The sequence below is a fragment of the Marmota marmota genome, unplaced genomic scaffold (assembly GCF_001458135.2).
Source record: "Marmota marmota marmota unplaced genomic scaffold, marMar, whole genome shotgun sequence".
Taxonomy (NCBI): Eukaryota; Metazoa; Chordata; class Mammalia; order Rodentia; family Sciuridae; genus Marmota; species Marmota marmota.
Genome location: NW_025999863.1, coordinates 6,801,867 through 6,817,426, shown reverse-complemented (window position 1 = coordinate 6,817,426; position 15,560 = coordinate 6,801,867). Strand labels below are relative to the sequence as shown.

General features: G+C 37.7%; 2 protein-coding genes across 2 annotated transcripts; both read right to left on the bottom strand.

The window, feature by feature from the left end:
* Positions 1–5,451: 5,451 nt before the first annotated feature.
* On the bottom strand, positions 5,452–8,370 carry LOC107157547 (olfactory receptor 18-like). Its single transcript, XM_015503902.1, has 2 exons — positions 8,329–8,370; positions 5,452–6,444 (listed from the first exon to the last, which is right to left on the bottom strand). Exons 1-2 carry the CDS (start codon positions 8,368–8,370, stop codon positions 5,452–5,454), a joined length of 1,035 nt encoding a protein of 344 aa, XP_015359388.1.
* Positions 8,371–13,798: 5,428 nt separating this feature from the next.
* On the bottom strand, positions 13,799–14,808 carry LOC107157546 (putative gustatory receptor clone PTE01). Its single transcript, XM_015503901.1, is given in 2 exon segments — positions 13,799–14,574; positions 14,577–14,808. Coding segments are annotated over 2 exon segments (1,008 nt in total).
* Positions 14,809–15,560: the final 752 nt, after the last annotated feature.

Here is a 15,560-nt window from a genome sequence, read left to right as displayed (position 1 = left end):
TTGAATGTGGTTTAAAAACAACCACTCTGTACCGTATTAGGAAAATGTATTTGGTTTCTTTGTTTACCAGTAGATTGGAACAGGCCTTGGGGTTTACCTCAGTTCTGCTGGACCCATTCTTCACTGGAAAGTACAATTGCGACAGTGATGTATACTGTGGTCACCCCCATGATGAACCCCTTCATCTATAGCCTGAGGAACAAGGATATGAAGGGAACCTGGGGAGAATCTTCAGAAGAGCAGCCTCTTGTCCTTGATGGATGGTGTGTACCCTTAAGGTTGAATGTGAATGTCAGTATCCTAGCTCTTTTTCTCCCCTAAATGGCATGTTCAGTTACTTATATTCTCAAAGCACCTATGACTTTTCTTGTACACCTTTTTTTTTCCTCCTCCTAAACTGCATCCGTATTTCCTTATAACTTTTCTACTCCATATGTGGTTCTTAAAATTTCAAGTTTGGAATGTTTTCTTACACACCGGACTGTGATTTTCAGCATGATTTAAAACATTTATATTGTGTGCTGAGATGGTGTTCTAAAAAATTGCTTGGGGGCCTAGGGTTGTGGCTCAGTGATAAAGCACTTGCTTGGCATGTGTGAGGCCCTGGGTTCAATTTTCAGCACCATAAATAAATAAACAAACAAACAAATAAATAAAGTTCCATCAACAAACAAAACATATTTTTTAAAAAACTATTGCTTTATTATTAATGTTCATCACCTTGATTTTCTTGTTGTATTCCCTGGAGAAATGGAATGAAAATCCAAGTGCTTACCAGTTCAGAACTCATCATTTTATATAAAGAACTTTATTTAATTCCAAAAATATTTATTTGAGGTATTTTCTTTCATTCAGTTTCTGAAAGGAAGATCCTGAGGTTGGGGTGCATAGTAACCTGGAACCTGGGTCAATCTGACCCTGTGACTTTTGCTACTCTACTTTTTGTAAGAACATTTTCATTGTATGTATTTTTATGTGTGTGTATCATTGCTCTTATTGATAGACATCAATCTTTTACAGAGAATAAATATGATTTCTATTTTTTAAATGTTCTGGCTTTTATTTTGTGGCCTAAGATATCATCTATTCTGAAGAATGTCTCCTGGGCCATGGAGAAGAATGGGAATTCTGTAGCTCTTGGACAAAGGGTTCTATAAATATCCTCACATTCCCTGGTTCTATGCCATGTTTTAATCTACAAGTTTCTGTGCTGATCCTTTGCCTGAATGATCTATTCATTGATGAAAGTGTGGTGTTGAAGTTCCTCTTATGCTAAGATATGTTATTACTGTATTGGAGTCCATCTCTTCCTATAAATATAATATTTGCTTTTTATATTTGGGTGGTGCTGTGTTGGCTGTCTTTTTATTTATGAATCATTGATCATTTGCTGAGTTGAATCTTCCATCATAATAGAATGACCTTCCTTGTCTCTTCTTACAATTTTTGGCTTAATGACTCTTTTATCTGACATAAGTATAATTAGTCCTGTGTATCATCAGCTTCTATAGGTGTGGGATAGCTTTTCCATTCCCTTCCTTTTCAATCTCTTGTGTCTTTTCAATGGATGAACCCAGAAGCACTGAACCACTGAGCCACATACCCAGCTCTTTTTATCTTAAGACCCAGTATCCCTAAATTGCTTAGAGACTCACTAAGTTGCTGAGGCTGGCTTTGAACTTGTAATCCTCCTGCCTCAGCGTCCCAAATCCCTGGGATTACAGGTGTGTGCCAACATACCCAGCTCAATCTCTTGTGTCTTTACCAGTAAGATGAGATTTTGCAAGAGGGCTGTCCATCCAGCCAGTTTATATGTTTCTTTGTTACCCATTCAGCCAATCTATATTGTGTGTGTGTTGCTGTGGACTGAATCCAGGACCTTGAACATGTTAGAAAAGTGTCTACCACTGAGATACATCTCCAAACCCTATTTTTTTTGAGACAGGGCCTCACTAGACTGGCCTCAAATTTGCTATCCTCCTGCCTAGCCTCCTGAGTAGCAGGAATTACTCATATGTACCACCATATCTGGCTCAATCCATATCTTTTAAAGGAGGAATATAAATTATTTGCATTCACAGAAGTAGAAGAAAAAGGCCAATGATCTTTTAATAGTCAGGGTTTTCTCTTCTCATCAGGAAGCTTGATTGTACTCTGCATTTTCATTACAAAGTTTCAGAGATGGTAATATAAAATTCCACTTTCTTTTTTTAATTGACACACAAAATTTACATATTTATGGGTTAAAATATGATTTTTTGATACACACACACACACACACATATATATATATATATATATATATATATAGAGAGAGAGAGAGAGAGAGAGAGAGAGAGAGATAGATAGATATAGATATAGATATAGATATAGATAGATAGATAGACAGTGTAATGTCCAAATAAGGGTAAACATATCATACATTTATCACTATTTTGTAGTAAAATCCTTTCTTTGATGTTTTACTATTATTTGAAAACAAATCAACCTCTGTCTTTTTCTTCTGCAAATGTTTTGAATGAATTATGTAAATAAGGAAAATTATCCAATCTGTGAAAAGAAGCTAAGGCAATTTTGTTTGTGCAATTCAGACTTTTTTGTCTCTAAAGAGATTCCTATTTTATTCTTCAAACTACTGTGGTTTGGGATTTGGGGCATTGTGATTTATGGGTTTTTTTAGTTTTATTGATTTTATTTTTTTAAATACAGGACAGCAGAATACATTACAATTCTTATTACACATATAGAACACAATTTTTCATATCTTTGTGTAAATAGAGTATACTCACACCAATTCATTCCTTTATATATGTACTTTGTTTTTTTTTCTATTACCATTCTTATTACTATATATATATATATATATATATATATATATATATATATACCACAATTTTTTATATCTCTGTTTATATATAAAGTATGTTGACACCTAATTCGAGTCTTCATATATGTACTTTGGATAATGATGTTCATCACATTTCACTGCCCTTGCTAAACCCCTGCCCCCTCCCTTTATGTTTTGTGACACTATAGATAACAACCATTTCTAGATTTTTTCAAAGTGATATGTGTTGGTATATTATAAAGTCCTGATCTTTACACAGTCATTGTTAAGTTTCTACTCCCTTCAAATATTTCACAACAAGTATCTTACCAAAGGGTCAGCCAGGGTTGCAGCCATCTCATGGCTCAACTGGAGAAGATCTGGTTTTGAGCCAACTTACCTGGTAACAAGGAGGATTTAGTTCCTTTCGGAATGATGGAAAGAGGCCTCTCTAGTTCCTTTCCACAGGAACACATGGGGAAGCTCAGAATATGGCAGGTGGCTTCTGTTGGTAGAAGTAAGTAGGTGACAGACCCAAAAGGGCCAGGCCCATTCCATTTTCAAGACATTGGTCTCTAAGCATCCCCAAGATGGTGGAGATGTCCCTCTGCTTTCCAGTGTGGCCCGCCTACCCATCAAGCCAGTAGCCTCTCAGTCAGATTTCCCCATAGAACACCTGGCAGATGGGCACACCTGCTTCTCCTCTATACTGGATCTTTCTATAGACTCACCAGGTGATTCCAACAAAACCATCCATGACTAGCAAGGAAGCCTCTGGGCATCACTTGCCTACATAGGTGTGTGAGAAGCAAAGCAATTTTTAAAGAAAACATGAATGAACTTTGAAAGGGGATATAACATATATATGATATATATATAATCTGTCCAGCCATATATCCTGTGTCTCTACTTATTTTACCTGGAGACCACTGTCATTGCTCAGAAATTATAGAGGCTACCTGGATGCACTGATTTAGTCATGATGTTTACGATGAAAAGGATTTTAAATGCTCACACAATTCCATTAAAGACAAAACAAAGGAAGCAATTTTGAGATATGAAACATGGAGTGGAAGCCAAGTTATGAAGCAACAAAAGTAATGTGAACAAAAAGGTTGGCTTTCCAGGTCTAAATGATTGGTTTTTACAACCAGAACTATAAAAATGATGGAATTGACAATGATATTAGATTGCTGTGTTCTGCAGCCTCTGTAAGACACTCTTAATGTTCCTGTTCCTCAGTCTACAGTGAGGCGATTCAGCATAGGGATGACCACAGTGCACACCAAAGAGAACACAGCTATTGTTATAGGGGGAGTTGATACAGTTGATTCAAGGCACTCCCCAATACTTGTTTTACAAAATAAGCAAACAACAGAGAGGTGAGACCCACAGTTGGAGAAGACTCTGCCCTACAATCTGCCAGAAACCCCCAAAGGAAGTACACAGTGACTAACAGGTCCCATCCTGGAGTGACAGGAAAGTGAAATGGATGTTTGGGTGGCAAAGGAGACAGCCTAGTAGGACTGTCCAGTCAGATATCCTGTGTCTCTACTCAGCTTAATTCAAACATGGGTTAAGCTCAATCAACCTACACACCTAATACAAGATACATAAAAATGGGCTCTTTGTGTTCCCTAAAATAAAATATGGTGGCACTTATATCTTGTGGAAGACCTTACAGATGAATTCAAACAACCTACAAATAACATGTAGCTCAGAGCCTTGCCCTCAGGAGTCTCTCAATAAGGACTGGCAATATTATGGGTATTACCCTCATCTTCATCACCATCAACACCTTTGTGACCCTTTTGGAGTGCTTAGAAAATAGTCTAAAGGGGCGTATTTCCTGCTATCCTGGGTGATAGTGTATAGGAAGTACACCCAGTATGGGGGGGAACCAAACGTGGAGATATGTCTGCCACCACATACATACATACCCATAGTCCTAATAAGTGAAATGTGGCATATTATTATTCTCACATTTGGTACCTGAAATGCATGTCTGTCTGTTGGAGTACCCTGGACCTGAGACCTCAAATTGAAGGACTGGAGGAACAGGTTATTTATTGATGATCATGACATTGGAGGTTCAATAGGCAGAACCTGCCCGGTCCATAAAATCCCAGTATATAGGGATTTACCAAGAGCAGGAGCAAGAGGAAGAAATGAATGTGCACAAATGTTTCTCAGCTTGTCCTCTACAGAAGAGGGAACTCATCTGTATTATTCACTCTATTCATTTCTTTGAAGGATCATTTACTTTCTATTTCCATTGTTATTACCGTACAGTTTAAAGTTCAAAAAATTACATTTTTCACTGTTGTCAAGTTCACAGCTCAGTGGTATTAATTACTTCCACATTGTTCTGCAATTATCACCGCCATCCATCTCCAGAAATTTTTCATGTTCCCAAGCTGAATATTTGTATCCCTTTTAACCATTCCCATATCTCACTCCCCAATGCTCAGATACCATTATGCCACCCTGAAACAAGATGAAAAATTAAAGGCATTAAACTACACAAATTAGGTTACTGAGGAAACAAGATTGATCAGTCTACGTGTTTAATTTTGCTGCATTTTTTCAATATACACTACAGTTAGATGCCACAGATCCTGTGATCACAGCAAGCTATGGCACAGCCTCCTCAGGGAGGATTTTAAGTCCTTATTCCGTAAGCTGTAGATGAAGGGGTTCAGCATGGGTGTGACCACTGTGTACATCACTGAGGCCACTGCACCCTTTCTGGGAGAACATGACACAGCTGAGCCAAGGTACACTACAAGGGAAGTTCCATAAAATACACAGACAACAGTCAGGTGAGACCCACAGGTGGAGAAGGCTTTGTACTTCCCACTGGAGGATGAGATCCTTAGAATAGAGAAAATAATTTTATAATAAGAGAAAAAGATCCCTGAGATGGGAATAAAACCAAATATGGCAAAAACAAAGCATTTGACCATGGTACTGGAGGAAGTTTCAGGACAGGTAAGATTAAGGAGTTGAGAAGGGTCACAGAAGAAATTGGAAATTTCTACATCCTTGAAGTAGGAAAAGTTTGAGACACTCAAGTTTTGCAGCTGGGAGTCAAAAAGGCTAATTAAAAGAGATAGCAAAACTAGGAATCCACAGATGCGAGGGTTCGTAATGACTGAGTAGTTCAAAGGGTGGCAGATGGCCACAAAGCGGTCATAGGCCATCACAGTCAAAAGCAGATCATCCATGCATCCAAAAATGAGAAAAACAGACATCTGTGTCAGGCAGCCCACATAGGAGATGGCTTTGCTGTGAGTTAGGAGGTTCACAATCATCTTGGGGACTGTGGTGGAGATGAAACCAATGTCAGCCAAGGACAGGTTGGAGAGGAAGAAGTACATGGGGGTGTGGAGGTGGGGGTCAGAGCTGACAGCCAGGATGATGAGCAGGTTCCCAAGCACTGTGACCAGGTACATGGACAGGAACAGTCCAAAGAGGATGGGTTGCAGGTCTGGTTCCTCTGAGAGGCTCAGGAGTTGAAATTCTGAGACACGTGTTAGATTTTGTTGCTCTATATTGCTAGGACACCTTTTGAAAAATAAGAAAGGATGGGAGAAATGAAATACATAAATGGGCACCTACATTCTATATACTTCAAATTCAAGTGTTCATATCTAAAGTCGTCACATTTGAGGTCCACAGACCATCAGCACTACTTCTTGGTTGTGAAAAATACAAATCTGTAGAATTTTTCATTATTGCTTTCTGTGTTATTTACCTAATTCAATCCACACCAACTTTCAAGATATTCAACTGACCTTGTTAGAAAATGAGAAGCACTAAAGAGAACATTCTAGGATCACAATAAAATATAGCCAACTCCCTTAAGAAAAAATAGTAATAGCCTTCCGTATCGTAAAAATTTATTCTCAAAAAGGATATTAAGAAGCAGTGCAAACTGAGTGTGATGGTGCATGCCTGTAATCCCAGCAGCTGAGGCAGGAAAATTGTGAGTTCAAATCCAGCCTCAGCAATTTACCGAGATCCTAAGCAACTCAGAGAGACCGTCTCTAAACAAACAAACAAACAAACAACAACAACAACAAAAAACGGGATGTGGCTCAGTAATTGAGAGTCCCTAAGTTCAATCACCGGTACCTCCCCCCTAAAAAAGGAAATACAAAAAGTATAGTATGCCTCATTTTGTCTGAAGTCCTTAATACAAAATCCTTTGACTTACAAGATTTAAAATACTGTGCAAGAACTGTATTATCTGATAAGTAAACTAAGGTCAGTGGTTCACAATCAGAAAACATTGTGGGCTCCTTATCTTCTATGAGTTTCATCCTTTTTTGACTGTCTCACTTCTGTCCTTCGTGGATTTAATTTTGTCCTTTAAAAATCATGTAATATAAAACAAATATCCTTGTATTTGTTGGGTTTCAAATTTTGATAAATCAACTTGGTTGAATGTATATCATTAATGGTGTCACCGACAACAAATTTGACATTAGAACACAAATCACCTCTCAATTATTTTTTTTAAAGCAATTGATAATAAACGTCTTCAAAGGGTTTAACTTCAGGGCTGGGGCTCTAGATTAGTGGTAGAGCCCTTGCCTCACACTTGTGAGGCACTGGGTTTGATCCTCAGCATCACATAAAAATAAAGAAGAAAGAAAGAAAGAAAGATAGATATTGTGTTCTTCTACAACTAAAAAAATAAAGTTTACCTTTGTATAGGTTTTGTCTGTAAAAATTTCAAACAGTATCAGTAAAAAAAAAGGTATATAAAGTAACCCTCCCCCTTTTTCATTTTCCTGATTCTTTACTCCATCTAGCTTGCTAGTTTTGCTTCATTATTTTTCTGATCGTAATCTTTCACATTCATAGTGTAGGAACCAAGGAAAGATTCAAAGCTCACAATTGAGTCCCCACCTTCTTAATTCTACTTAATAGACTTTCACATCAATCTCTCCTGATGCATGAATTGCAATACCCTTCCTTCAGCTACATGAAGAAAACTTGGGTTCATTACATTGTCAGATCTAAGGATTAATTGGAAAAATGCAATAGATAAGAGAACAGGAAGGAAAGAAAACACAACAGGCTGAATCATCATCTGCAAAATGGGGAAAACAATTGCCTATCTCCTATGGTTGTTGTAAGAGAGTTTTTAAAAATAATCTCCTAAATAAAGTAACTAGTGATTCTTAGTATCGGTAATTAATATATTCACATATGTATATTCCAATAATTTGATCTCAGGCCAAAATCAGGTTTATCAGCATCTGCAGTTGAAGATATTGCTGGTATTTTCTTATATCGCAAATACTTCTTGGCACTTAAAATATGATCCAGGAATGTTAACTATTCTTATTGTCAATAATATTCACCACATATATTAAAGTATAAATATCTGATGATCTTGGCATCAGAACTAACATTTCATAGAAACCTTAATTTCTGCCTATGGTATTTCGGTTCTTGGTGTCTCTGCAGGATTCAGTTCTCCTGCATACCTGTGCCCCAGACACAGCTACTCTCATGAATTTGGTGAGCATAATTTCCTTTCAGTGGTCCATGTCACATTGTTGATTTATGCATCCTTTATAAGTTTTCCTAAGAATCTTTGGAACTCACCTAAAGGTCATCTATGTAGTTTGTGACAAAATGCCTAGTGTCTCCAAGATGTGCTACTTTACACCAATGAGTGGTTGTAAGACTATGTGAAGTACATACATCTTCTTGAATGTCTTCATCTGATGTACTGAAGGATGGACATCATTTAATTTTATATCTATTATGAGAATTCTTTAAAAATTCTTGGGCCTCTCTCCATTTCACACAAGTGAAAATTTCTCTATAGTATGTTGATAGGGTTATTGTTTGACTTCCACAATCATGCATGTTCCATATTATTACCATGAATCACCTACATTTGTGTTCCAATAAGAAAATAGGTTATTAAACTTGCATCTTCTTAGTTTTAAAATATACCTTCAAAAAGGCCCTGCAGTTTGTCTAGTAATATTATCTCCTTGATATCTCCCAATGAAATTTTATCTTGTATAGGAATAACATTTTCTGTTTTCTCCAGTAGAAGATGGTACCCTGGGATGGAAGTCAGGAAATCAACACTCTTAGTCTGTTATCATTGTCCTGCTGCTGTCTGCAGAATGTGTGTAAATCTCTCCCCTTCTCTGTACTCATACTGCTTAAATGGAAACAGGGAGAACAACACCCATCTCTGCAACAGATGTGGTACCTAATGGATGCCTGGAATTCAATAAACACTTGGTCCTTGTGTTTCTATGAATAAATTAAGAATTCCACCATTATAGAAGTGTTGACATCATTGATGAATGCAACTGTGAAATGCCAACTTGGAAGGCTGTGGAACTGAAATGTGTCTCACTCCAAACAGTAAAGCAACCCTAACCTTCAGCTTCACTCTCTTTTCCCAGTTTCCTACTCATGAAAATTTCTGCCATAGTCATTTTAAAATTTGGATGAGGTAGATCATATTCCATGAAAAGAAAGAGTCCATACAGCAAGATGTTATTTTAAATTTTCTCTACTTTTATGAGACCTTCCTGAAAAGTATAAAAGTACAGACAGGAGAGCCCCATATGTGTAAAAAAACAAACTTTAGATATTTTGTGAATGAAGGATTGGACAATTCAATGGCTAACAGATTTTTTGATGCCTCCTCTGTACCAGGCAAAGCATAGCATGAGTAATTAGAATTGAGACTTTTTCCTCCAGATACACAACATATACTTGTAGAGGGACAAAAATAAAATGCCCCATCATGAAACTGAAAAATGACAACTTCAGGTCACAGGATAGGTTAGTTGAATGGTATGAAAGTATCATTATAAATAAGAATAACTACAATTTGTCATTATAAATAATGACGTCTAAATTTTATTTTTCCTTTTTTTTATACATTCCTCACGAATTAATTTTATAAGAAGCACCTATTATCTGCTCAATCAATACTCAACACAGTTGCATCAACTAGAAATTCTATCAGATGACAATGCTTTGTCTCAGGACACAACCTACCTATGTCACAAGAATAAGGACAAACAACCCTGAAGGAGAATGTGGTCAGCTATTTGGAAACTCTGCAAGAGGGGGCAAGAGAGCAATCTGTGCTAAAGTACTGTGTTCCTGCACCTGCTGTAATCATTTCATGGGAGCCTAGCTATTCTTTCTATAATGGATGCAGGCTACTGCCCTTCCCTGTGATCCACCAGAAACTCCCAAAAAGAAGAGGACAGTGAGCAAGAGGTCTCCTCCTAGAGTGACAGGAAGTGAAATGAATGACTGATGGGATTGCCAAGGGGACACCCTGCTAGGATTCTCCCAGTTTTGAAGCCCATGTCTGTAATCAAGCAGCCCATTTCACAGATTCATTCCTTTCTACCTAACAAATGAATACATTTTATATAAATGTAATACAATCTTTCATTTTCTGTATAAATAACGGTAAAGTGGACAAGTGAAAGGATGCCCTGTAAAGAAACATGCCACAAGAACACAATCTCAGTGCCCACTCTGGTTAGTGCCATCCCTTTTCATTTGTCACTACCACAGTCATTTTGGAGTGTTGTGGGTTTTCTAGAATAGTGGGTGAGATTTCTATGGGAAGTAGAACCAGTGTGGGTGCAAAGCAAGTTTTGAATAAGATTTCTGATCCCCACACCATAACTATAAATGCAATCCTTCACAGTCCTCACAGCTGAAACTTCGCATATTACTGTCTTCCCATCTGCTACCAAACTGTCATTTCTGCCATTGTAATGAGGGGTTCATAGTTCCAAGGTCTGTCCTACTTCCAGGGGATCTCTCTCCACTTACTGGGCCATGCTGCTTCTCTTCTGGGTAGTGACCAAAAAGTGCTGATCTGAAGAGCCTTCCATCTCTGCTTCCCAGGGACAGTCAGGGCTCTGTCCTCAGGATTCCCATGGACACAGTGTGCTGCAGGAGCTTCCTGGTGCATGCAGTCATAGGAGGAGAAAGAATCATGGAGCTCCCTGAACCAGAACCATCAAATCCAAGGGGCTGCAGGCTCAGGCTATTTATTGGATCCTGTTTGACCTTGGAAGCTCAATATACAGAACTCATCATTAGCCAAATTGGTCCATGGCCTCCCAATCTCTAAGGACTGCCTAACATTCACAGAGAAGGAAGAAGTGAAAATGAATATCCACAGATGTTTTGGAGCCACCCTTTACTTAGGAGATACTTGTAGGTCATACAATGTTCATGTCTATTTTTTTAAAAAAATATTATCTTCTTTTTTATGTTCATTTTTTTATTTAGGTAAAATATACAGAACAACACACCTACCAGTTTAACCATATCCAGTGCATGCTTTGATGACATTAACTACCTTCACATTATTGTGCACAGAGCTCATAATTAGCTAACCTAATCCATGTTATCAAAAACTCTAAGGACTTCACAATATGAATGGAGGAAGAGGAAAAGAAAACACAGATGTTTTTCACTCATCCTCGACTGAAGAGGAAACGTGTGCATAATTTCTGACTTTCATTTCTTTTGATATTCATTTGATTTTTATTTCAATTTTTCTTGCTAAATTAATATTATATATATATATATATATATATATACACACATATACATTTTATTTCTATTTTTCTTGCTAAATTATATATATATATATATATATATATATATATATATATATATATATATATATAATTGTCAAGTACATAGTGGCATTAACTACATTCATGTGGTCCCACAACCACCACCACCATCCATCTCCAGGATAATTTCCCAGACTGAAACTATATATTCATTTAAAAGCCCCTCATTCCTCCCAACCCACAACAAATGCCTCTAACCCTGAGATGTGCTGGTTTACATCAACATGTAGATTTAACTCTGTCTTTAAAGTACATATCTCTATACTAAATGCTTTAACTGATGCACAGTATTTAAATTGATGGAGGGACATGATTTAAATTTTCAGTGCATTATTACAACAATCCTTTAGAACTTCTAGTGTCTCTCTCCATATCACACAAGTGAAATTTCCATTTATATGTAAGAGGAGGATATTTATTTGACTTCCAATAATTGATGCATAGTTAATTTTACTACTAAAATATATTTGTTGTCCAAATTAAAAAAAACAGCTTTATGAACTATTTCCTCTTATTATGAAGTTATACAATTGACATATCCCTGAAGTCTCTTTATTAACATCCTTCCATGATAAATCACCAAGACATTTCATCTTGAGCAATACTTCTATTTGGCTCCTGAAGACATAGCCCTTTGGGAAGTGAACATTTTACTCTCATTTCATTGACCCACTGGAAGTGTTAAATCTCCCCACCACTCTGTGCTCATATGTTTAATGAAAATGGGGAGAGCACTCCCCATCTCTATACCAGGCATGGCACCCAATGTAAGTCTGGAACTTAATAAATATTAGATCATTTTGGTATTTTTCAAATAAAGAATTCCCAAAATCACTGGAGTTTAGAGTTATGTGAATTCTAAAATGTGCCTTAGTCGTATTCATGAATACACCTTTATCTTTGTGCCACACTTTCATTATATACTCATAAAAATCTCTGCCATGATCTTTGAACAAATGAATTTGTAGGGGCTATGAAGCAGAATTATAGAGCCCAGGTGTCCAGTTTAACTTACTTTAGTTCTATGGAAAAGGGAAGGAAATGCAAATTCAAGGCACCAAGTTTTTTGAAGATGCAGTGATTATGGTCGATGCCATAGTGAAGAAATAGTGCTTCTGATGTCTCCATCATCCCCTTCAGCATTGACTCAGTTCCACTGCATTTCTCCTGGTTCATGACCACGGACTGCAGGTCTGATAAACCTCCCCTGCCAAGTTCCAATGTCAGCTCAGGTAATGTCCACAATTGATATGAGTGCAAATTGAGACAGGATCTTCCTCATGGGAGAAGAAACAGGTATGAATTCCACAGAATTAGAACCATCCAACTGAAATTTGGAGGCAAAGGCTGATAATTTACTGATACATAACTGCATGCTCAATGAACAGAGCTCAAAACTATGCAAATTGGAATAAGCCAGTCTAATTTTTAAGGACTTCCTAACATTAGTAGAGAAAGAAAATTAAAAATGAACATCCACAAAGGGTTTTGGAGTATTTCTCTACTTGGGAGTACAGTGGTGCCTAATAGTCATTAATTTTCTTCCTTTTTTTTTAAAATTTAACATCCATTATGTTCACATTTGCAATTGTGGAAAAATATACACAATGAAAATTACAATTTTGACCATTCATAGTGACATCAATTACACTCATATTATTGTAAAAATATCACCATGCAACGTCACCAGAACTCTTTGTAAGATCAGGCGAGGCGGGCAGCGACTAAAGGAGACAGATTTTAAAAGGCCACCGAAGAGGCTTTATTTGAGACTAACTCCAGGGTGGAACTCGATTAGACCCACAGAGGGGACAGAAGAAGGATATGAGGAGAAACCATGTGGGAGCTTGACTGGACTGAACTTCTTTGGGGTTTACAGTAAAAAGGGAAGGGCTTGGGACAGTAAAAGGTGTTTTTAGGGTCTCTTGTCCCATTGGAGTTGGTCAGGGGAGTTGGCTGAACTCCAGGATTGTCCAGGGGGTCCTGATGATTGACAAGCATTAATCTGGAGATCCCACTGATTGACAGGTGTTACTGTGGGCACCTGATTGTTGTTTCTTTCCTGTGCGGCTGCTTTGTTCTAAGTCACTGCCACTGACCTAACACTCTTCATTTTCCCAAACTGACACTTCATAAGCATTTTCAAAACTCCTCATCAATATTATACCCCAACCCTGATGACCACCATTCCAGTATGAAACATAAGAAATTAAATATATTACAAAACACAATCTGACCCAAAAGGCAGAATTTATAGGTCTAGATGTTATGTATTTGCTTTGCCAAACTACATATCCAATGGATGTCAGTGACCATGAGGGTAGAATATGCTATTACAAAGCCTTTTCAGGGTGTTATTAATATCTCTGTTCCTCAGACTGTAGATAAAGGGGTTGAGCATGGGAGTGACAGCTGTGTCCATCACTGAGGCCACTGCACCCTTTCTAGAAGAATGAGACACAGCAGTGCCCAGGTACACCCCAAGGCCTGTTCCATAAAATAAGCAAACAATGGATAGGTGAGACCCACAGGAGGAGAAAGCTTTATATTTCACACCCCGAGAATGGAAGTTCAAAATAGAGGAAAAAATTTTATAGTATGAGAAAAAGATCCCTGAGATGGGAACAATGCCAAATATGGCACCAACGAAGTACATGACTATGTTATTAGTGGAGGTGACAGAACAGGAAAGACTGAGGACCTGAGAGGGATCACAGTAAAAAATTGCAATTTCCATACCTTTGAAGCAGGTAATCTGTAATGCAATCAAATTGTGCAGTTGGGATTCAAAGAGGGTAACTAGAAAAGACACCAAAACTAGAAAGCCACAAAGCCGAGGACTCATGATGACTGAGTAGTGCAAGGGGTGACAGATGGCCACAAAACGGTCATAGGTCATCAGAGTCAGAAGCAGATTATCCATGCATCCAAAAATGATACAAACAGACATCTGTGTCAGGCAGCCCACATAAGAGATGGTTCTGCTGTGAGTTTGGATGTTCACCAGCATCTTAGGGACTGTGGTGGAGAAGAAACCAATGTCAGCCAAGGACAGGTTGGAGAGGAAGAAGTACATGGGGTGTGGAGGTGGGAGTCAAAGCTGATCGCCAGGATGATGAGCAGGTTCCCAAGCACTGTGACCAGGTACATGGACAGGAAGAGTCCAAAGAGGACAGACTGCAGGTCTGGATCATTTGAGAGTCCCATGAGCTGGGATTCTGAGACACATGTTAGACTGTGTTGCTCTTTATTGGTCAGATACCTTTGAAATGGAAAGAAAGTAGGAGAAAAAGGAAATAAAGTATCAGGCTCCATTACTGTGTATATTTTTAATTCAAATATTTAAGATTAAATTTTTCAGACTTGATTCATTAATATCTAATAATTTTAAGAAACCTAATCTTCTTGCAACATTTATTGATGTTTTCTGTATTGTTCAATTCCTTCTGTATACATGTACTTATTTTCTAAGTACCAAGAGATACCCAGGGCCTCTTCAATGCTAGGAAATTGCTCTAACCTGAAGTATATGCCCAGCACCTTTTGTTTTATTGTGAAACAGGGTATCACTAAGATACTCAGGCTGATCTCCAAGTTTCTATCCTCCTGCCTCAGAGGAGATGGGAATCACAAGTTTTGCCACTGCACCCTGCCAACACCCCTACCTTAGAGACATTCAACTGAACAATATTAGAAGACCAGGACACAAGACATAACAAGACTACAAGCACAGCAACATGCAGCCTCTTCTCTAGGAAAGAAAAAGCATAAGACATAACTTTCCCTCTTTCAAGAATAAAAAATATTTTAATTAAAGGGAATTAAAAAGCACATATCTTATTATATTCTAAGATAGTGGTGCAAATTCCTTGATGCAAAATATAGTAGAATATGTACATATTACAAAAAATAAAAAAACAGAGAGCTGCATAATCTCACGACTAAATTAAGTTGTTTCTTCACAACCAGGACAGATTCTTATGGGCTAGTTTTCTCCAAGGGTCCTAACCTGCATGATTTCCCACCTTCATGGATGGAAGTACTCAGTCATGCATTGCTTATCTTTT

Coding starts and splice junctions, on each gene's coding strand:
- LOC107157547 (XM_015503902.1), bottom strand. CDS start 8,370: ATGCTCACCAAATTCATGAGAGTAGCTGTGTCTGGGGCACAG. Junction 6,445..8,328: donor TAGCTGTGTCTGGGGCACAG/GTATGCAGGAGA, acceptor TATAGAATGTAG/GTGCCCATTTATGTATTTCA.